We start from the raw sequence: 21,199 nt of genomic DNA, 5'->3' as shown, positions 1-21,199 counted from the left end.
CTTATTGTAACTTTATTTAACTGTGCATAAGGATAAAAAACAAGTAAAATGTGTTCAGTGCGTTTTTTAATTAATCGATTAAATTTCGTATATGCTCTTTCTGCCTCCTGCCGGATGCTGGGGTGATTTGCCACGTTGCTGTAGACAACAGACTTTAAAGCCTCTCACACACCGGGGACGATGTGAGTTACGTTTACCACTCGAGGCGGTGGACTGCGGTCAGCTTCTAGCCGTCAAACTCGAGTGTGTGGGGCTTCTGTCGGGTGGAGTTTTGGGTCACCCCTCGGTTTGAAAATGCTAACCGACATGATTTTGGAGGAAGAATTTGAGAAGAATGGAGAGTCTTGGTACAACCAGCAAGAGCTCGAACACGGTAAGAGCCGCTCAGCCCTGAGGTCGCACCCTAACTCTGACTGTGTCTGTGTGGGCAGGTTGTGTTACTCCAGTTTTATGTTTTATTTTAAATGAGTAAATTAATGAGCGTTACTGCTACTGTCTGCCTATTGTAGCTATTTTTTTAGTTAAGTTTCAGTTAGTCTCCAGAGTGAGTTTGCTTATTAAAGTTGAGTTTTTATTTAGTTATGCTATTTTTATGCTAGGTTAAGTGTTAAATTAGTTGGTAGAGGTAATATTTAACACATCCAGAATAGGTATTAGTAATGTAAACACAACTCATTGTAAAACTGACTCACAGCCATGAGGATGTCTCAATAAACTTCTGCATCAGGGCCTCCTCATGCTTGTTGATCACTTCAAATTGACCAACACTAACATTAAACCTAAAACCTAAAACACTAGTTTTAGGTTTGTTCAAAAATATACTTGAAATAATTTTACTATTAGCTGAAGTGTTATCACTAATGTTAGTTGTAAGAGCCTTAGGAAAAACAGTGAGAAAAGCCCCTAAATAAGAGCTCACAGATTAAATTGAAATTGAAGTCCTTGTGGCACAGACCCACAATAGGCATGCAATCCACATGAGGTCTCCTACACAGCCAGGATTTCCTGAGGCTGTCACCTCTGTGTTTATTGTTTTCAGACTAACATGACCCCTGTCTGTGCTTCTAAGTGAGCCACACAGATCATCTAACCAATATCACTGTGAATAAGAAGGAGTAAGGAAGAGGAAGCTGTGACACTGAACATAATTATGTGTGTGGTGTGGCTGATCTGTGAATGTGTTGTTTACATTGTTTGCATTGTTATATGAATGCAACCAGAGTTAGGTTATAATTTAGTGATGTGAAATGGCCAGATAGTTGAAAATAGATGACTGACCAACCAATTAAAGTTTATTTGTAATTTATATCCTAAAATAAAGTAGATTTTCCTTTTGGGATGAGGAAAATCATGCTGCCCATCTTACAAGTATATTTTATCACATCCATCCATCTGTCCAGTCTCTTATGCTTGTTCAATTTCAGGGGTTGCACAGGGCAGAGGCACACCCTGGACAGGTCTCCAGTCTATCCCAGGGCTAAAAAAAAACAACAACTACTAACTGAGAATTGTTAATCATTTAGTATCATGATTGAATAGATGAACTTGTAGGAAAAATTTGCTGCCTTCACTGGCAGCAGGCGGGAAGAATGACTTCCTGTAGCATTCCTCAGTGGGCATGGATAACAACAAAAATGCTTAGCATTTACACGAAGAGATTTAGGAAGAAATGTATGCCACTTCATCTCCTCCACCAACTTTATGGGCTTCAGAGTAGGATTTAAGATTATTAGGTAGTTCACTTGTTTATTTTACGTTTGTTCCCCACAAAACGTTACTTTATAATCCTGCTGGTGTACGCACTGTTAGTTCTGATTGCACACGCTTAACCTAGAAGATGTAGAAATAAAAGTACGTATGTAAAACGTGTGCAGTGAACACAAAAACGTGTCAAAAGTACATGAGCGTTGCACAAAAATGGAAAGGATAAATGTCCTTTGAGTAGCTACTTTTTAAATTTATACTTTGAGTACACTTCAGCCTCTGTGCTTTTTTTGCTTTTACGTAAGTAAAGAGGTTGCATCAGTACTTCAGCTTCTGCCAGGCCCTTTTCAAACACAATTTCCTGTCCTTCTTGAATGAAAAATGTGTTAATTTTGCCATCTCTGTTAGTGACATTTAAAGTTTATCTTGGCTTGGTTTAATTGCATTTTTATTCCCTGCACTTAGTAGTCCCACAAAAGACCAGCTTCACATGGCTGGCCAAGATCCAGTACTCATGAGAATTTAGTAGGGGAAAGGGGTCACAAGGCATGCCTTAGATTCCTCGGTGAGGGACAATGAGTTGTTGTTGTGGGTGGCACTGGCGCAAGGCTACGCTTACACACTTGCCTAATTCTTTCAGCTGTCTGTATTCGGGCACTGAGTCCATCCCGAAACTTGTGTTTGCGTGTTTTACTTGACTCCTTTTTTTTTTTTTTTTTTTTTTCTTTTTTTTTTTTTTTTTTTGTACAGATCTTCATTTGGCAGCAGAGCTGGGGAAAACCCTCCTCGACAGAAACCATGACTTGGAGCAGGCCCTGCAGCAGATGTACTCCACCAACCAGGAGCAGCTGCAGGAAATCGAGGTGATAAATTTTAGGAAGGAACTAATCTGAGTTTTTAAGGCTCAATATGTGCTCCAGAATTTGTCTGTCAGTGTATGCAGATTCTGGTTGATTTTTACGTGAATGAGTCCATGATTAGAGGTCGCTCATTGAGAAAAGTCCATGCTGAGACATGTGAAAAGCTGTCCGACTGGAAAGTCATTGTGAAATTGGCACAGCTGAAAATAGGTTGGAGTAAAAGCTAATCCTACCCAGTCTGATCTAATAAGCCTTTGGCAAGGAGCAGATCATTTGTCTACCTAATTATTTGAAGACTTTCACTGGTTTTCCAGTAACAGAATACCACTGTTTTACTTGGACACTGTTCCTGGTTTTGATTTTGTGTTAGAGTCAATAAAATTTTGTTTTTGTATTCTAAAAATAATAAACATCCATTAGCAGAGAGACTCATATTTTAGTTCTAAGACAGCGCATGCGTAAACTGCTGATGATCTGAGTTGGAGGACACGGCACTTAGAAGGTCAGCACACATAAGAGCCTTAATTTGTTTACGTCTTCGGTGTAAGGATTTCTAGAGGTTGTTTTGGTAATCCCAATACATCTCTTTGACCCACATTGTACTGGCTACCCGCCTTTCCAGTCTCAGAGGTGTGCTTTTGTTTCACGAAACTACAAAAGGTCTGGAGAAATGCTTGCTTGATTTTAAGTTGGGACATGGAAAAATTTAAGGAGTGGTGCTACTCCAACTTGAAATTATTATTATTATTATTTTCCCTCTCTTCTATACCAGTACTTAACCAAGCAAGTGGAGCTGCTGCGTCAGATGAATGACCAGCATGCCAAAGTGTATGAGCAGCTAGACACGGCAGCCAGGGATCTGGAGCAAGGCAATCAGAGGCTGGTGCAGGACAACCGCATGGCCCAACACAAGATCCAAAAGTCAGTCTACCAGTTATTTGTGAATTACCCTTTCAAATTGTGTTTTAAATAATTATCCACCCAGTCAGCTTCCAATAAAAAATATACCACATTAACATGTTGTCGGGTGTTTGGTTTTTTTTGTTTGTTTTTTTTTGTTTTCCTTCAGTTTAACTGAGACCATCGAAGCGCTTCAGACCCTCATGGAGGACCTGCAGGCCCAAGTCGGGGAACTAAAGACTGCAGAAGCAGAGCGAAATAAGAGAGAGCTGGCAGAGCAGAGGCGCAGCCTTGGAGCACAGAGCGTGTCCTGTCTTAAAGAGCTGTATGACTTGCACCATGACAGGTACTATTTTCATCATCCACATTTAGCAACACAATGCTAATAGCTCATCTTTAGAGGAACTGTTTTCACAGAGGAAATGGTGTGGTAAACTGTACCTAGCATTGTGGATTAAAGACAGTGAGTTGTCTCGGTACTCTTGGAAAAAGCATCAATGAAACATGGCCTCAAATTATCTGGCAACACCAAGAAATATGATTCAGCGTCTTTCTTCCTTGACATGAAAGCAAAGAAGAAAAGGGAAGCTGAAAGCATCTCAACACTGAGAGCTGGGGTCCGTTTTCTCATGCTGTGGTACCTTCAGTACGCTGCTGTCTCATGTCACGTATGCTGACTTGACATCTTCAGGTCACCCAGAGAGCTTACTTTAGCTATAATCCATGAGGGAGGGAAGCTAATCCTCCCCCATTGTCACTGTTTACTTATGCGGCTGCTGCATCTCACGTCACTTATTTGGTGTATTTTGTAGAACTGTCGCCTTTAAAAATTTTGAACGATCTGTCTAGAAATTTATTTAATGGTTTAGGTGTAGTGGACTTTAAATGACATTGAAAAGAATTATGTAATATTAATGCATTAAAAATTACAATAAAGATTCTTCTCAGACTGCTTAGAGACCCAAGTAACCTCTGCCAAGAGGACAGGGAAATTTACTCTCTGCTGCTAATAAAGCTTAAGTGCTCGAAGTGTATGGTAGTAATTCAACTCAGAGCTTCTCTGAACTAGATTTTGAGGACAGTTTTATTGAAAAAGTCAAAATAGTAACGGGAGTTCTGCAGATTCTTAGTCTTTGGGTATTAAATTTTGTTGAGAAATGTAAGGTCATAAAATGTCTTTGTTGTAAAAGGACGTTAAATTAAAAACCTTAGAAGCAAAAATGACTCAGACCTGTCCTAATGTTTAATTAAATTAATATGACAATATCTACTTTGCATTATGAAGTTTTTTTTTTGTTTTGTTTTTTTTATTTTTTTTTTATTATTATTGTCTTTTCAATATTTTATAATTTCCTACACTATCAAATTGGACCTTTTAAGAAGAATGAAAAATCACTTTCACCATGATAAACATTTCATTCTCACATTGTAAGAGAGTTTGTTAGTGTCTGAGTCCAACCATGTTAGATCCAGTTCAAAGAATATTTCAGTAACGCTGGCAGCACTTATCACTTCAGGATATTCTCAACAACTCACCTCAGTATCGCTTTTGTTACTTGTTCTCTCAAAGTGATGCTCTAATAAGCTCTTTAATCACTGCCTAAGGTATCAAGCCAATGGCAGTCACCTTGTGGATGGACTCTGGTCACCTTATGGCTCATTTCAAGACCGAAAAAAGCAACCAGACCCAGAGGAGGAGAACGCTGCTCTCCAGCGCTCCATCCAAACGCTTCAAAGCCAGATAGCTGCTGAGCGGAGCCGCAGGGAGGCTGCAGAGCGGGAGATGGAGTTGACAGCAAGGGAAAACAGCACCCTGGAACAGCAGCTGGTCCAGCTGTCAGGCTACCAGGCCAGACAAAAGGAGCTGGAGGCCGAAGTAGAACAGCTGCAGCTTCTGTGGCGCGCCGACTGCACCAAAAGGTTGATGATGATGATGATGATGTTATGCATGGAGAAGATTCAAACTGTGAAATTATTTTAGCTCTATTTCTGATATTGCTGTTGACATTCAGCCAAAGTGTGTAATTTTATTATTTTATATTTTTTAAATGCGCGTGTTCCCCTTCACTCTCACCCTTGTCAGGAAACCTGACGAGCTGCTGGTGCCTGACACCGTATTCTTTGCCTCGGAGGACAAGCCCTGCCCAGAGCAAAGCAAGCCAGAGGAGAAGACTGAAACTGTCGAGGAGCAGAGCAGATACGGCCGACAGAGGTGCAACAGTGACAGCGTGTTGAAGGCAACAAACCCAGATGAAATTCTCCGTAGTCACGAGCAGCTATGTATACGTCGAGCCGAGGCTGTGAAAAAGAGGGGCATCTCTCTGCTCAATGAGGTGGATGCACAGTACAGCGCACTGCAGGTGGTGTATCTGTGGCACAGAGCATTCCTAAAAAAATATCTTCTATGTCAGAATGTTTGATGCAAAAGTTTTTTGTTTTTTTTGTTCTGTTTGAAAGCTGAAGAAAGATTTCCCTAAAATATGTTTGTTTTCCAGGTGAAATACGATGAGCTGTTACAGCGATGCCAGCAAGCCTCAGACGAGCTCAGCCACAAAGCTGTCCAGACATCCAGCAGTCCCTTTGCCAGCGGCCGCTCCCGCCGCCGCCTGTCCAGCTCTGCAGCTCTGTCTGATCTGTCCGTGCTTCTTGAAGACGGCCAGCAGCCGGAGTACAAGGCTCTCTTCAAGGAGATCTTCACCTGCATCCAAAAGACCAAAGAGGACCTCAGCGGAAACGAACAACCGGTCAGGGACGATGAATCCTCCAACTGAATGTTATTCATCTCAATATGACTTGCTCTCTGTTACACTGTTCAGAGGGTGCAGGTGCTGTAAATGCTTTCAGGCCCTCAAAGTCTTAGACATGCCTGTTGCGTCCTTATCAAAAATTAAGTGGCAAAAAGTAGCTAGATGTATTATATTTGTTGTGAGAAATATTTATAGTTGGATCAATGAACAAAAAGCACATTTTCACATGCAGACTGACTTAAATCCAAAAGTATTACGTCCGCCTGCAATAGTATTCAGTTTTTTCTTTTTTGTAATGGCTGCCCCGTGACCACTGGGCCCTTTGGTGTTTGGAAGAGAGAGGCACATGTAAGGGTGTTACGCTGTGTTACAGTGTTTGATAAGATGGCGGTTGAGTCAGAGTTGTGTAAACTGAGAAGTTGGACTGTTGTAATATTGGAAGTCTAAGGAGTTTAATTGTTAGTGTAAGTAGGTTTTTTGAAGTTGGCATTAGTTGGCTCACCAGTGGTGGTTCGGTGGCACACTAAGAGCAAAACGTACAGTAAGTGGACACTGGAAAATGAGTGTGTTAACACCAGAAAGACACAGAAAGGCTCTGCACTTTTCATGACTGAGTTCAGTTTTATTTATTTAATAACAAAAGATTAGAGATGATTAAATGTTTATTTATTTTTCTGAGAAAATTTAATCAAAGTGAAACTTCATGTACAATGCGGTGCTTCTTCTATGGTGGAAACACAAAATTAAACAAAGCATAAAAAAAATAAAATCAATGTTGTCTTTAGTTTTTTTTTTTTTTTTTTTCTCCCTTTGGACCATTTCTTCCTATGTGGCTGTTTTTACTATTTTTTTTTTTTTTGTGTGTGTGTGTGTGTGTGTGTGTGTGTGTGTGTGTGTGTGTGTCTTTGCTAATGGTGTCAATTAGCAAAGTAAATCATTTCAGGAAAAAAGATGATGCTTCCTCCACACACAGAGTTCATTGTTACCTACAGCAATCCAGCCATTTTTCTCTGTACCATTTCATTTTCACTTGGTCTAGTTTTTCCACACAGACGTCTGCTGCCTGCTATCTGATGGCTTTGTGAGGTTACCACGTGTATGTCTTGCTAAGACCTGTCCCTTAGGGCAAGCATGGTATGCAAACCTCTTGTTAGGAGGTGCACAGAAAAAAAAAAATTATATATATTTTTTTCTGTGAAGAAAAAAAAAATTATATTTTTTCTTTTTTTTAAAAGGTGCAGACTGTTTTGCAGCATGCTTTTTTTTTTTTTTTTTTTCTTCATACATCTAAGAGATGGCATCACTGCATTGCTTTTGAGCAGATATGTTTCAACCTGTTCTTCATTTCAGTGCATAATTGTGAGCTATCAGCAGATGAAAAACAACCTTAGGAGTATGTACCATATGGACTCTTATTTCTTTCCTCTCTTAAACTTCTGTTACCTAATAAAGTGAACACTGCTATAAAAGCAACCGTAAAAAATAAACTCCGTTATCTGTAATGCTGCTGTTTTTGTGGGAGAGAAAATCGAATCAACACACACAACAGTAGTGAAGCATATTTTCTGCAAAGCTCAGAGTTGCCCTCATTCTTAAAGGTCACTGAGACCTTGTGTACGCTGGCACAGCAAACAATTAAACAACCTTTTGTCTCTCTTCATAATTACCCTACTTGCCACTAGTTCCCAATCCTTTAAACCTCCAAACAAGAAGTTTGCATACCATGCTCGCCCTAAGGGACAGGTCTTAGCAAGACATGCACGTGGTAACCTCACAAAGCCATCAGATAAGCAGGCAGCAGACGGCTGTGTGGAAAAACTAGACCAAGTGAAAATGAAATGGTACAGAGAGAAATGGCTGGCTAACAATGAACTGTGTGTGTGGAGGAAGCATCATCTTTTTTTTCCTGAAATGATTTACACTGTTTGAACAATGACCTTTTACTGTATTGGCACCATTAGCAAAGTAGTTTCCATCATTTTGGGGGTGGTCAGCCAGTTTCACAAGAACATAATCCAGTGTTGTTTTGAGCAACAAAAGTTCATTTGATCTGCACCAGATGATATAATTGATTTGATTGAGTGCATATAACATTCACACTTTACTTGAAAACTTCCATATTAAAAATAAAAAAGAAAGGAGTTGCAGCTGGCAGCTGCAGTTACCTGGTCGATTAAGATAAAGTAGATTAAAACAAATTTAATATTGAAACATCCAACAGTGTATAAAATACAGACAGATGAAAGCAACATAAAGTGCATTGTTAAGGTTTATGGACCACCATGAGCTACCAAAGAGCCATCGGGGCAGTAATTAGTCTCTGGATCTGGGTCTCTCCTCACACTATTCCTTCATCTGGAATGGAATAAGACAGATATTGAATGGGTAGGGAGTCAGTGTCACATGGGGACCCATCCAAGTGTGTTTGGTAGATGATATTTATGAGAGGATATGTAGAAGAATAGGAGCTCGTCAGGCAGATGCCAAGAACCCCCTAAAGATATGAGAAGGACTACAGGTGTAGATAGCTCAGTACACCTGTAGTCATATGGCAAACTAATGAACTATCTCTGGCTGCTGCATTTTCTGTTCAATATCAGAGGCTGGAGCCCATCAAACATGTGGGCCCAGGGGTCTGTAAATTAATGAGCAATACAGTGGTAAACATTGTCCATCAAAGTTGTCTGTATGATCGGTTGACTGCAACTTCCCTATCATATGATTCTTATCATTTTAATTTCCATCAGACCACTGTGATCATTTGCAGTGATGAACTGAACATAAATCATGAAAGCAAAATGACCTGTGCTGCATATCAGAGCCCCCAGAGGGCTTCAGTGTGTCGTGGGTTTATGCATTTTCCTTTATTTTGTCACCTTATTTTTCTCTGCGGCATAGAAAGGCGGACGTTTCTGAAAGACGTGACGAAACGACGCGAACGCATCACAGGTTACACGACCTTACGACGTATTATTTAAATCTAAGTATCCGAGAACTAAAGGTGTGGTAGCGTGGCCGAGTGGTCTAAGGCGCTGGATTTAGGCTCCAGTCATTTCGATGGCGTGGGTTCGAATCCCACCGCTGCCAAGAATGTATTATTTTCTGGATTAGCCATGACTCAGTTGAGTATGTGGAAGGCCGTAGACAGGTAGATTGGACCGGATGTCATCAATAACATATTAAATGTCCAAGCGACGATGTGAATTTTAACGCTGCAGGTAACCCTTGGCATTCTTATGCAGTGCAAGTGCTCCCCCATGTGGCAGCTTCAAACATGACAATGTTGAGCTTTCAACCAACACTGATCCCGATAGTGGAAGGACAGCCATCCTTCCACTAAGACCACTTTCGATGAGGCTTCAGTGAACAGTTGATAGCAGCTGTTGTATCTCTCGGGTCCTTTGTCAGATCTTTGCAGACTTTGAGATACAGTTCATCTGCTGAACATATTTTTTTAGGCCTCCCACTTCTTTCGTTCTGGACTTGACCAGTTTACTCATATTTCCTTAAAAACTGACCGCACTCCATGCTGAGATATGGCAGTTTTTCCCCTAATACCTCTTCACGAATCAACTTGTTCGTCCACAAATACTATTTTATGTCGGTCAGATAGTGTTATCTCGGCCATTTAAATAGATTCAGCAAAAGATATGTGAACAAATGATGTGTTTTTGTATGACAGGCTACTAGTAACAAAGTCCTGACGATACAATTTAATACTGTCTGTTATGTGTTCACACAACACTCGTTCGTCTCTTGAGTTAGCTGCCTTTTTTATGCTTGAATGATTCATAAGCCAGTGAATGTGGTCAGGTACAAGGACTGGAAGCCAACGTGCAAGTAAAAAGTTTGAAAAACCTTCAGAAAGCCTGAAAAAATAAATTGTGCATAGCTACAGCAAAAGACTATAATAATGTCTTTGAACCAAAGAAATTAAGGGTGACTCAATTCTTTTGCACAAATACAGTATATGTAAATATGGTCTCTGGAGTTTTCTAGATGCTTTTATTTCTAAAAGTGTACAAAATTTGCAGCTACAATAATAACTGAACTCTATGAAATCACAAGTCTTTATGTTACAAATTGGAAGCATGCTTTAAATACAACGACTTACAGTTCAGATAATTTTCTTTTTGTGATATAAAGTTAAATGTTTGCTTTAAAATAAACCACAATAAAGTCAAATTCCAGAGAAGTCAATAACATTCACATAATACATAATAGTTTTCAGCCGCCTGCTAGACTCACGTTAAACTCAGACACACACTGAGGTCTAAACATAAAAACAGCGGCTGTCTTTGAAAAGGGGAAACACAGAACTTGCATAGCCTGGTATTCTGGAGACGTATTTTTGGAGCACGTTTAGCTGGGTCTGGTGATTTGTTATTATCAGTCAGTCACCACTTACATTGTCACACTGTAATCAGTTAACAGAAGCTGTGTAAAAGCAGAGTCTCTCATCTGAAACTGCAATGCCTGAGATGAATGCAGTGCAGCGGAGCATCAGTGAAGGAATGTTTAGTTCTGACAAATTACGCAACATAGCATGAGTATCACCACGCTGAAACCCATCAGAAGCAGCAGAAAAAGCCGCCGGAGCTGCCGGGAGGTCTGGGACAGGCTGAAAAGCGACGAGGTGTTGCGAGGCGGTCGAGACTTCAGGTATTGCTCCACGGAGTCTGCAAGGGAGTAAGGCTTCGGGCTGTAGCCCAGATCTCGGCGGGCCTTGTCAATTTTAAAAGTGTGGCTCACTGCGATGTTCCTGACCTGCAGCGGAAGAGATGAGGCATTTATAGCTTCTTTTTTGTTGTTTTTTGTATTTCTTAATACGATCAGAGTCGTCCAAGTTAAAGGTCATTCTGTCAGGTTAACGGCTCACATTAGCCTCAGTTTGGCAAACTTAGTTTTACATTGTGATAACCTGTGACTGACGGATGCCTCCAGTTACTGTGTCTTCTTTCCTCTGAGTCTAAGGTTTCGGCATGTGAACACAGACTGACAGAAGAGGTCAAACAGACACCGGTGAGACAAAAAAGAGTTCCTACTGTCCCTTTTCTTTTTTCCATCCATGCGTCACATTTTCTTTAATGATTTCAGTCGGTACACACCTTTTAGGTCTTTGGAGTTTTCCTGCATGACTCATTCAAATCTGTTGTGTATCCACACATTAAGACCAAACTGCTGAATCCTGATTATCCTGCCAAACCTGACAGTTATCCTGACTATATACAGTATTTTTCTCCGTGCATTTCGAAAAGCCTTCAATTTTTCCTTGATTGTCTCACATGGAGTACATCTTGTCTTCCAGGAGTAACTCACTGCCACAGGCACCACTCCAGGACAGAGATTATAATCAAATGTAGCTGAAATGTGACCCATGCATTTGTATTCTCTGGGCTAAAGTACACATCTTACAAAGTACACATATCCTTCTGCAGCTGCTCGGCTTCTTACTAGTGCTTCATCATGGTTTTGTAGTTTTGTGATGTTTTGGGGTTTTGAATTCCTAGTTAATCTTTTCAATTCTTTTTCTGATTTTAACATTCTGCAGACTGAGTTTTGGATTCCTGCTTTGATCTCTTACAGCTGTGGTGATGTTGAGCTTTAGATTTTAAGTGTGATTTCGGCTGTGGTTCCTGTTTAGTTTTTGTTAAGATGGTTTCCTGCTGTGGTGTTAGTTTAAAATTCTTCATACATGTTTAATGTGAGTTTTTGTGTCACCATGTTTTGTCTTTTGATTATTTCCTGTTTTATTTAAAATTTCAGTTGTCCCTCACATCCTGCACCAGAATCTTTTTTTGCCCATCTGCCTGCTTTTCTCTCAGTTTCTTGTGCTCTTTGTATTTGTGTAACTTTTTAGACTTTGTATTTTATTTATTTATTTATTTATTTATTGAGCAGTAAAACTTCTCTGTCTCATGCATTGTCTTTTTTTCTTTACCAAACAGTTCATTTCTGTTGGCAACATTTTAAAATATTCACTTCAAGGTACTTCATTTGAAATTCTATATAAGATATAAGAATAAAACCAGATGCTTAGTTGCTCCTTACAACAGATTGATTCAAATTTTGAAACTGTCTTCCTATGTGCCTTCACAGACCAGGAAGAGGAAAATCTCTGCACATCACACCGTGCCTCAACCTGAGGGTTGCCGGGATCATTTGAGACCGGCCGAGAGGTGGCACAGCCATAGCAACCGCCTCTGCAGTGATGTCACTTCCTGTAAACTTCACCTCAAACTTCCTGGTCTGACCCACAGCAGTTTATGTTTTATTTACAGGGCAACCACTGATCCCCACGGCCAGCAGCTGCCTGAGAGAGAGAGCTGCGCATGCAGGCCCATGGTGCTCAGCTTTGGTTTCTGTCTCATCACACATTCATGAGGACCTCACAGGCCGCATGTGATGGAGGCGCCTTAAGACGTGTCGTACTCCAAGCTGCTCCTTTAATTTTATAGTTTTTTGAGTCAAGTAAATGTACGCAAAACCATCACAGATACAAAGACAGAATTAAAAGTTAAGTGTTCGTTTATCTGCTGAATTTAAAAAAGGGCTCACTTTAGTTTTTCATAATTCATGTGCAAGAGATAGCATCAGATGAGGGGGGGGGGGCTGGGGGGGCTGATCGGAAAATACTAATGGAGTCAGTCTCTGTCGTTGGAGAGACTTAAACATGAATGTTCTCATCAGACAGCGGGTAACTTCATCTCCAAGGTAGATATATGTACCGAGCTTGCCGGTGCTGTAACGTTCTGCAGTATAGAGTGACATCTTGAGTTAAAAATAGCTTTCAGAATCAGACTTAACCTTTATAGAAGAAGAAAGCTGCATAATTACCTCACTTCTGGTGAAAAGGAGCGGCACTGTTATCACCGGTCTCAGGACCACGTGCAGATATTCCACCAGGATGGCTTGAAATAGGAAGAAACACACACACACACACACACACACACAGATTTAGCAGCAGCTCACCAAAGTTTCACTCAACTATAGTGAAAGTGAAAGAGAGAAGAGCTACCTGCTGAATAGACGAGTGAAACCGGCAGATTTATCAACGGCTGGCTGTAGCCCAGCTTCTCAAACTGCAACAGAAAGTTGAATTCAAAACAGAGGTAAGAGCAGCTTTCAGAATCAGAGTTACTCTTCAGGTAATCGCTGGTTTTAGCTTTTTCCTTAAGTCTGCTGACAGACGGAGGCATCAACTCACCAAAGGCATCAACCATTCAAACAGATTGACCGAAACGCCATCGTTAATAAAATAGGCCTGTCCACTCTGCAAAAAGAACAGTTAACATGTTAAAAATGACCGAAGCAGCTGTGAGGCCGGAGCAGTGGAACTCATCGTGTTTACTGTTTAAATTTTCTGAGGTGGACTCACAGCGACACAGCTCCTCTTCAGCGTGAGGGCCTCAGCTGCCTGCCTGTGGGCCAGTACCAGGTTATCTACGTGCACCCAGTTCATTTGAGCCAGGGGGTCACCAAACCGGAAACTGAACAACCGACGCTCCACGTTCATCTGAGCAAGGGACAAAAAGCTCGTCTTGCATCGTTTTCTTGATTTAAACATGGACACTAAACCCAAAAATGTGTCAAACTAACATTTTGGATGGTGATATCTGCACAAAAGCTGGGAGAAGAGTTGCAACAAAGGTGATGGGTCTAATTCAAAACCTTATGTTCAACCCAGTGTTTTACTGTCAGTTTTACTAACTCTGGGTTTGCTAATATTTAAGTCCACATGTATACAGATTAATTATACATTTTATTTCACATCAATTCCAGACTAGTGGTTACAGAGACAAGCAACCGACAGAACATTAAAAGTCAATGCTTCTGGCCTCTTGGCCGGTAGTAAACCCAGAACATAATGTAATCCTTGCAGCCCTTCACCAGACTGTGCCGACAGCCGCCTCGCAGAGGAGACACTGGAAGAAAAGGCATCCGTAACTGGATGCCAGAAGAGCTCCATCAATAATGCAAACTCTTCAGACAGGAATAATTCTGCCAGCGAGGCTTCAGACACCGCGAGATGAACATTTTTTTCCAGTGGCAGCACAGAAGTAATTCATCATCACTATAAGACACGCTCGCTTTAGTCCCTTACCATCACTCTGTGTAGGTGTCTTCTCTCCTCTGGTCCGTAGATGCCACAGGGCCGCAGGATGCAAGTGCGCAGCAGGCCTCCACCTTCACAAAGGAAGATCAAAATGTCATTTCATAAATATTTTAAAGCTTTTCTTTATTAAAATCTAATTGGGATTTTTTTTCTCCTCTAGAAGTAGTGGACTAAGTACATGCATTAAAATACCAATGTTACAAGTACTAAAATACTCAGAAACAAGGAAAAGGGCTGCATTAAGACTTGTGCTTATTTATATGTATTTATATGATACTTATAATGTATCAAGATAGTTTTATATGTTGTGTGATTAATTAACACAGATTTAAGGCAAATAACAACAACAACAACAACAATAACAACAACAATAATAATAATAATAAGGAAGAAGCAAAGAAGGAGAAAACTTCTGCAAGATAAATTTGAATGTATTTTATGTTTATATCATTCACTGTATTTATATCATGCCAATTAAAGGAATTTTGCAATATAAAGAATTTTTAGCCAGGACATGGTAAGAGTGGGATTAAAAACTCCCATTTAACAAGAATAAACCTCCAGCAGAACCAGTGAGAAGCTGTGGCAGGTGAATGGAAAGAAAACGATTAAAAGGAGAGCATGGAGAAACAACAACTATGGCTGAACATTAAATAAGCCTGTGAAGTGTTCTTAAGTAAACCTTACATATAGACTCAATCAGGTGGAGCAGGTGCAGTGGAGCAGATTTACTTAAAAATGGCTTTGTAGGAGTCACGTATGAATTTAAGAAGACAAAGATGTGTATGCTGTTCATTAGATGTTTAAATGGTGTTTGTGTTTGATTACGTTCATTTTTTGTGGTTGGTCTCATGATTGGACCTGATTGCCAATACTAGGGATGGAGTCAGCTGGAGGGCAGAGGGGTTTTTCTCTCTCTCTTCTCATTAATAAGGATTCGAAACTTATTTTGCAATCTCAGCGAATCAACTGAATCAAAACAAAAGTTTGCAGACCCAGTCTTAGAATCTCAGTGACTTTTAGGTTGTTCCTGACATCAGTACAGACATCCTGTTATTATTATTATTATTATTATTATTATTATTATTATTATTATTACGCACACAAACACATGACCAGCTGCAGTAGATAATGAGACATGCATGCTTTTAAGCTTAATTGCATGTTGGTGCTCACTGTTGGCGTGCAGGTTTCACTGAAGGAAAGGCTTTATAAATCACAGTGTAAAAAGCAACAATACTGTATGAGAAAATGAGCCATTATATACACTCAAATATATACTTTACATGTGTGTTTAAGACATCAATGTCAAGTGACTGCTGCACTAATGAGACTGTTCTGGCAAGCGCCGAGTTTAAAACACAATCACTGTTGTATGATCGAGTTGCACACCGAGTCTCCATGGAAACTGTTGCCTCTGTCTATTTTCTCTCACTCTTTCAAACACACATTTTTGTTGCTTTTTGGTTTTTTTAAACACAGAAAGCAATTTTCTCTCAATGTGTCCTTTCCCATGTAATTCAGCGATGAGGCACAGCTATCAATTTCACAACCTTTGAGGGAGCCCCCGTTGGCTGCGATGACCATCTGCTCTGCAATCGCTTTAGTTCTGGAGTAGTGGTCAATATGCTGCAACAGAAACATAAATACCGCCTTATTATTTCCCCCTAAAGTGCAGAAAATTGCTGGCAAACGTGTATTTAGTAGAATTGCAGAGCTTTTATTGGTGTGACAAAGGTTTTGCTGGAACATTAGTGATGTGGTTTGTTATCGTTAGGGTGGTGAGAATGCAGTTATTTTAAGTACTCACAGCATCAAGGGGCACATATGGCACCGAAGCCTCATCACCATCCACAATCGGTTTCCCTGCAAACACCACGTTGATGGTGCTGGTGTACACCAGTCTGGGGATGCTCCTCTCCTTACACACTGTATGAGACAGAGGATCACAACAAAGAGAGTCAAATCTATGAATGCTGACATAATGCTCAATATGCCACAATGTATTATGCAGGTGTGCATCCATTTATAAAATGTCACTCTCTAGGCACCTTTCTAAAACCCAAGGTCAACGAACAAAGCATAAAAGACAAACAGTAAAAAGGATAATAAAAAAGCAGTATTAGAAAATAATTGGATTTAATGTTTAAAGAGAATAAGGCAGTATTAAAAAATGGGGTTAGAGTTTTGACTTGAATAAGGGAAGCAAGCCAGTATTCCTGCTATCAGGAGGAAGTGAATTCCAGAGCAGCTGAAACCTCTGTTCTCCATAGTAGTGAGATGGGGAGAGGGAATAATAAGGTGAGTGGTGGATGAAGACCTAAGTAAATAATACAAGAAGGGAGGAGTCAGGATATGGATACATTTGAATGTGAAAAGCAATATTTTGAAAGTGATTCTACAATCTATGGGCAGCCAGTGAAACTGTTGAAGAACAGAGGTGATGTGCTCTCTGGAGGGTGTGCGAGTTGTGATCTGGGCTGCAGAATTCTGAAGAATTTGTAATTTGTAAAGGGACTTGTTGGGAAGATCAAAGAGAAGAGAATTACAATAATCAATCAAAGCAGGGACAAGGATAGCAACAGCATGGGAGGTGAGGAAAGGACGGAGACGATTGATGTTGCGTAAGTGGAAGCAGGCGAACTGGGTGATGTGATTAATATGAGACTGAAACGGCAAAGTGCTGTCGGGGATGACACCCAGACTCTTAACCTGATGGGAGGGAAGGATGGAGGAGTTGTCAATATTAATGGGAAACTTGTGGGATTTGGTTAATGTGGAAGCTGTGCAGGCAAGTAGAACTTCAGTTTTATTACTCTTGAGTTTGAAAACATTGGAGGTGAACCAGATTTGACCTTCATGAGGCAGTCACAAAGGGAGATGAGTGGAAGGGTGAAATTGGGTTTGGAAGAAATATACAGCTCAGTCTCATCTGCGTAACAGTGATGGTTAATATTATATTTTTTATATATGTGATCAAGTGGAAGCATGTAAATAAGGAATAAAAGAGGCCCCAGTACCGAACCCTGGGGCACACCAGCAAAAACAGAAAATTTTCTTACCATTTATGACGTTATTGGTTCCACCAATGTTGACGGACTCCACCTGCTCTTTCCTCAACTAAAAGCCAGAGACAAAGAGGAAGGCTGTTACTCCTGACTGCATATTTTCTCTTCTATAGATAATACAGCCCTTGTTTCCACCTCTGCACAATAATGACTTTACATCCATCTCACTTAGGCTCTCATATTAGATTTGAAAGAAAATCAACTTTGAGAGCAGATAGAAGCCAAATAGCATTAAATATAGTAAAAATAGACACAAAAATAGGAAAAAATTTGATTGGATTTTGAGTGATGTACAACAGAAGAGCAAGAATACAAGTATACAAGTCTGCAGCAAACAAATGTGTCCATGTGATGGCAATTTTTTTTTCCTCACTGACTTTTTTATATTTGGATTTGGAATCCAAGGCTATGGAGACTAAAGATGAACTACGTATTTGTATACATCAATGCTAGCCACTGTAGATGAAGAAAACAAGGCATAAGCAATATAAAGAGCAGCCTCAGAAAAAGTCAGAAGCTACATCAGCTGACATTAAAGAGCTGAGCTATCTGGCTGTCAGACTGAACTGTTTGCAGTCAAACTGTTTGGTGGGCAATGCAGTATTTAAAAAAAGAAATTTGTGGTCATATGTTGTTTTGTGTTTATGAGCTCTAAAGCAGAAGCCGAATGGTTAAACGGGAGGAGTACTCATTTATAAATGTTCTTTGTTTATGAGCTTTGCTGTTTTTTTATGGAAACTTGGTTCCCTCACTGAAAAAAAGACATCCATAAGTCCGAATTTGGTGTTGTTATTAAAATTTCAAGTGAATAACTTGAAATTAGGATTAGCGTTACTTACTGACTTGAAATGCCAAGAAAATAACTCAAGATTAACCCCCATAATATCCTTTGAAATTCTGTGTTATTAGGTTATTATTTGAGAAAATAAAACAACATTTTAACTTATGGAAAGCAAAATATAGTCTCATTTCTTTTGAGGACTTGGTAGTTATCTTATGCGTAACAGACACTTCATTTCATAGCTATGGCACACAGCTGGAATCCTTTATAAGCGTATGAACTATTGAGGATATCCACACATTTTTTAAGCACTTGTCCAGCTTTTGGGCGGCAGGAGGCTGGAGCCTGTCACTGACACCCACTCCTGAAAGGTGGGGTACACACCAAAAATATGATGCATGATATTAGATAATGTAAAAGAAAAATAGAAAATAAAAATTACATAGCTTGTGTTTAATATGCAACACTGGGCACATTTATTTGTACATACTTAATTCATACTTTTTAACACTTTTTGACTTACACAGCTAAAACTTACAACAGGTGTTACATGTGTTTTTAAAATATTGACTTTCTGTCTTTAGTCTGAGGATGAACCTTGAGGTGCTATTTTTCCTGCTGCTAGTAGCCTTAAGCAGCTCCTATGATTTGCATCAAGAGAGCATGGAAAAACAACCAGTCGTGCAGGTCAGCCTGTCATGTGTTCACGGTTTGAACAGAAAGCGTGACATACCAAACAAGGCTGTTCCTCCACAGGAGGTTTAATAAGTGAAACATGACTTGTTTGAATGACTGGCTGTTGGGGAAAAAAAGCAGAGGAAGGCATGAAGTCACCTGCTCTGGGCCAGACATGCCATAAGACGCCGTGTGGAACATGCAGTCAACCCCTTCACACACTTTATACAGGGAAGAATAATCTCGAATGTCACTCTGTAAGAAAGTAGAACAAGACAATCAGATAATTAGTTATAACTCTGAGGACACAAAAGATGCCTAATCAGATTCTTCTGGGAGGATGAAGGTAGGCTTGTACTGTTGATTTGCTTGAAATGTACAACAGCAAAACATTAACACCCAGTGCTTTTCATGTAAAATGGTCAATATCTAACCCCTGAAAGGACAGTTATAATTAAGGTAAGTGTGCCAAGAGGAGTACAGGTGAAACCCGAATCATGCTTCCACCCTCTTTGACCCAGGCAGCAGCTGGTGCGCCGAGACAGATCAATCACCCGTGTCTGTTTCCAGCCAAGACACATACGGACCGAAGAGGCACGCTAACACGAGGAAATACTAGAATTCATTTCCTCGTCTCCACATGAAGTTGTGTCAGTTAGGTGGAAACAAACCATACCTTTATAACCCAAACCTGTGCTATGAGTGACACAACAGGCTTCAGACCTGGACTTCAAATGGCTTTTCATCACCATGTAGAGACCTGACATGTGTTATAAGATGTTATCAAACAATAGGTGTCCTGTGCTGTTACACTGCAGTATAGTATTAAGTGTTCTCCAGGGCAAAGCTATAAGGAATGTGTGGAGAAGAGGGGTAAACAGAGTAAAGCCATACCTGATAGAATGTCGCTCCATCGGGAATATCACAGGGAGGCTTATTCAAGTCCAGAAGGATTACTGAAAACCCTTCATTTGCCAGTTGTCTCCCAAGCCTGAAACCAAAGTATCCCCCTCCTCCCGTCACTACCACTTTCCCCTTTGGGACACCTCGGTGCTTTTCCTCTCCCAGTCTGGAGGCCACACAGTCGGGGCTGCTGCAGGTAGCAGCGGTGGCGGTGTTTACTCTGTTTCTCACAGCCACAGAGGGCCCCGGCCCGGAGGCGACTGCTGGGGCTGGATGGATGACCCACGGCTGCTGAGCGAGGTGGGCGATGTTGTGCCCGTGGTGCCCGTTGGTCTGCAGGCGACAAATGGGGACGCTTTGGCAGGGAAACTGCTTCACCTGGCACAGAGAGCCTCCGCTTTCAGTCATGCTGGGACTGCACAGCTCCATGGATGCTCTGATGGGATTTTAAAGAGGAATAAAATGCATATTCACTGTTTCGGAATCATTAACTGACCGGTAATGAGTATTTATCTTAACTTTCTGAAAGTGTCCTGTCATTTATAATCCCTTTGTTTTCACATCATTCAAGTTCCGACAGCTGTACCACTTCAGAGTCTTTCATTATTTAAAATAGAGCTCAGTGCTCCTGAACACCACTTTTTTCTCTTTGTTGAGTTTTGATAAAGAAGATGTCAGAGATGACAACTGGTCAGACATTTCACTCATAAATAATAACGTTATGTTTTATAGACTGCATATAACACACGGATATTTAAGGGGGTGGGGAGGGAGGTATTCTGAAAGAAGAATTTCTGATACATATTTTTACTGTATGTGTGTATATGTATTTTTTATTTGCTTTTGGCCTGTAGTTAATAACCCCTTCATGTTTCGCCAAATTAGGCAGAATATCACGTGTTTTTCGCTAAAATAAACGAGCCTAATCTATGAATAAACGCAGGTCCGACAGCGATGACGTGCACTCTTTAATTAAATAAAAATACCTTCCTGATAGTCATCTCTATATGTCACATCTACTCACCCGATTGCTCCTTGTCCTCCTCGCACATCCGTACCCGTGCTGGTGGATTCATGCAATAATACAGTCTATACCTCGCCGTCGGGCCCTCTCGATGCGTCACCTTTCTCACCTGTCACACACCTGCACTTTACATCTGCTACCGTAATGTCTGCAGGCAGTGCGCAGGCCCGCGGCAGCGAGGATCACATTTCTAGAAGCGCCGGATGGACGAGCAAGCACCTCATTTCAGTTTTTTATGTACGGAAGTTGTTGGGGGGGGGAGGGTTTGCCACACGGACGATCTGATTTCCTCGTGTCAGCATTGTTCCCACATCATCATAATTAATGTTGTTCCAGGTTCAACATTGCAAGTGACCAATCACCTTCTTGTGACGTCATTCCTTTGCGACTTCGAAATACCCGCCTTCGATTATTTCGATTT

At 40.6% G+C, this 21,199-nt stretch overlaps 2 protein-coding genes and 1 non-coding gene across 4 annotated transcripts; 2 read left to right on the top strand and 1 right to left on the bottom strand.

The window, feature by feature from the left end:
• Positions 1 to 54: 54 nt before the first annotated feature.
• Positions 55 to 6,980, top strand: cdr2a (cerebellar degeneration-related protein 2a). The gene is made up of 7 exons (XM_086289179.1): positions 55 to 373; positions 2,455 to 2,567; positions 3,337 to 3,485; positions 3,634 to 3,810; positions 5,070 to 5,384; positions 5,548 to 5,824; positions 5,960 to 6,980. The coding sequence occupies exons 1-7, from the start codon at positions 295 to 297 to the stop codon at positions 6,233 to 6,235; spliced, it is 1,386 nt and encodes a 461-aa protein (XP_086145305.1). The 5' UTR covers positions 55 to 294; the 3' UTR covers positions 6,236 to 6,980.
• A 2,236-nt stretch (positions 6,981 to 9,216) lies between these two features.
• trnal-uag (transfer RNA leucine (anticodon UAG)) lies at positions 9,217 to 9,298 on the top strand. The gene has a single exon. It is a non-coding gene; the product is annotated as a tRNA-Leu (tRNA).
• Positions 9,299 to 10,195: 897 nt separating this feature from the next.
• Positions 10,196 to 21,169, bottom strand: sdr42e2 (short chain dehydrogenase/reductase family 42E, member 2). Of its 2 annotated transcripts, none has more exons than XM_086289174.1 (12): positions 20,779 to 21,169; positions 19,746 to 20,190; positions 19,011 to 19,106; positions 17,390 to 17,447; positions 16,138 to 16,256; positions 15,881 to 15,956; positions 14,316 to 14,398; positions 13,590 to 13,727; positions 13,419 to 13,484; positions 13,230 to 13,293; positions 13,049 to 13,122; positions 10,196 to 10,978 (listed from the first exon to the last, which is right to left on the bottom strand). In XM_086289174.1, the coding sequence occupies exons 2-12, from the start codon at positions 20,181 to 20,183 to the stop codon at positions 10,730 to 10,732; spliced, it is 1,461 nt and encodes a 486-aa protein (XP_086145300.1). In that variant the 5' UTR covers positions 20,184 to 20,190; positions 20,779 to 21,169; the 3' UTR covers positions 10,196 to 10,729. The 2 variants fall into 2 exon arrangements, with proteins under 2 accessions (XP_086145300.1, XP_086145301.1); XM_086289175.1 differs by lacking the exon at positions 10,196 to 10,978 and adding an exon at positions 12,830 to 12,963.
• Between the last annotated feature and the right edge of the window lie 30 nt (positions 21,170 to 21,199).

Source organism: Aulonocara sp. 'chitande type north' Nkhata Bay, linkage group LG4 (genome assembly GCF_057382095.1).
Source record: "Aulonocara sp. 'chitande type north' Nkhata Bay isolate Kocher_YH1m ecotype deep benthic linkage group LG4, A_spYH_male_GT1.1, whole genome shotgun sequence".
In the NCBI taxonomy this organism is placed as follows: Eukaryota; Metazoa; Chordata; class Actinopteri; order Cichliformes; family Cichlidae; genus Aulonocara; species Aulonocara sp. 'chitande type north' Nkhata Bay.
This window is presented reverse-complemented; position numbering and strand designations above follow the sequence as displayed.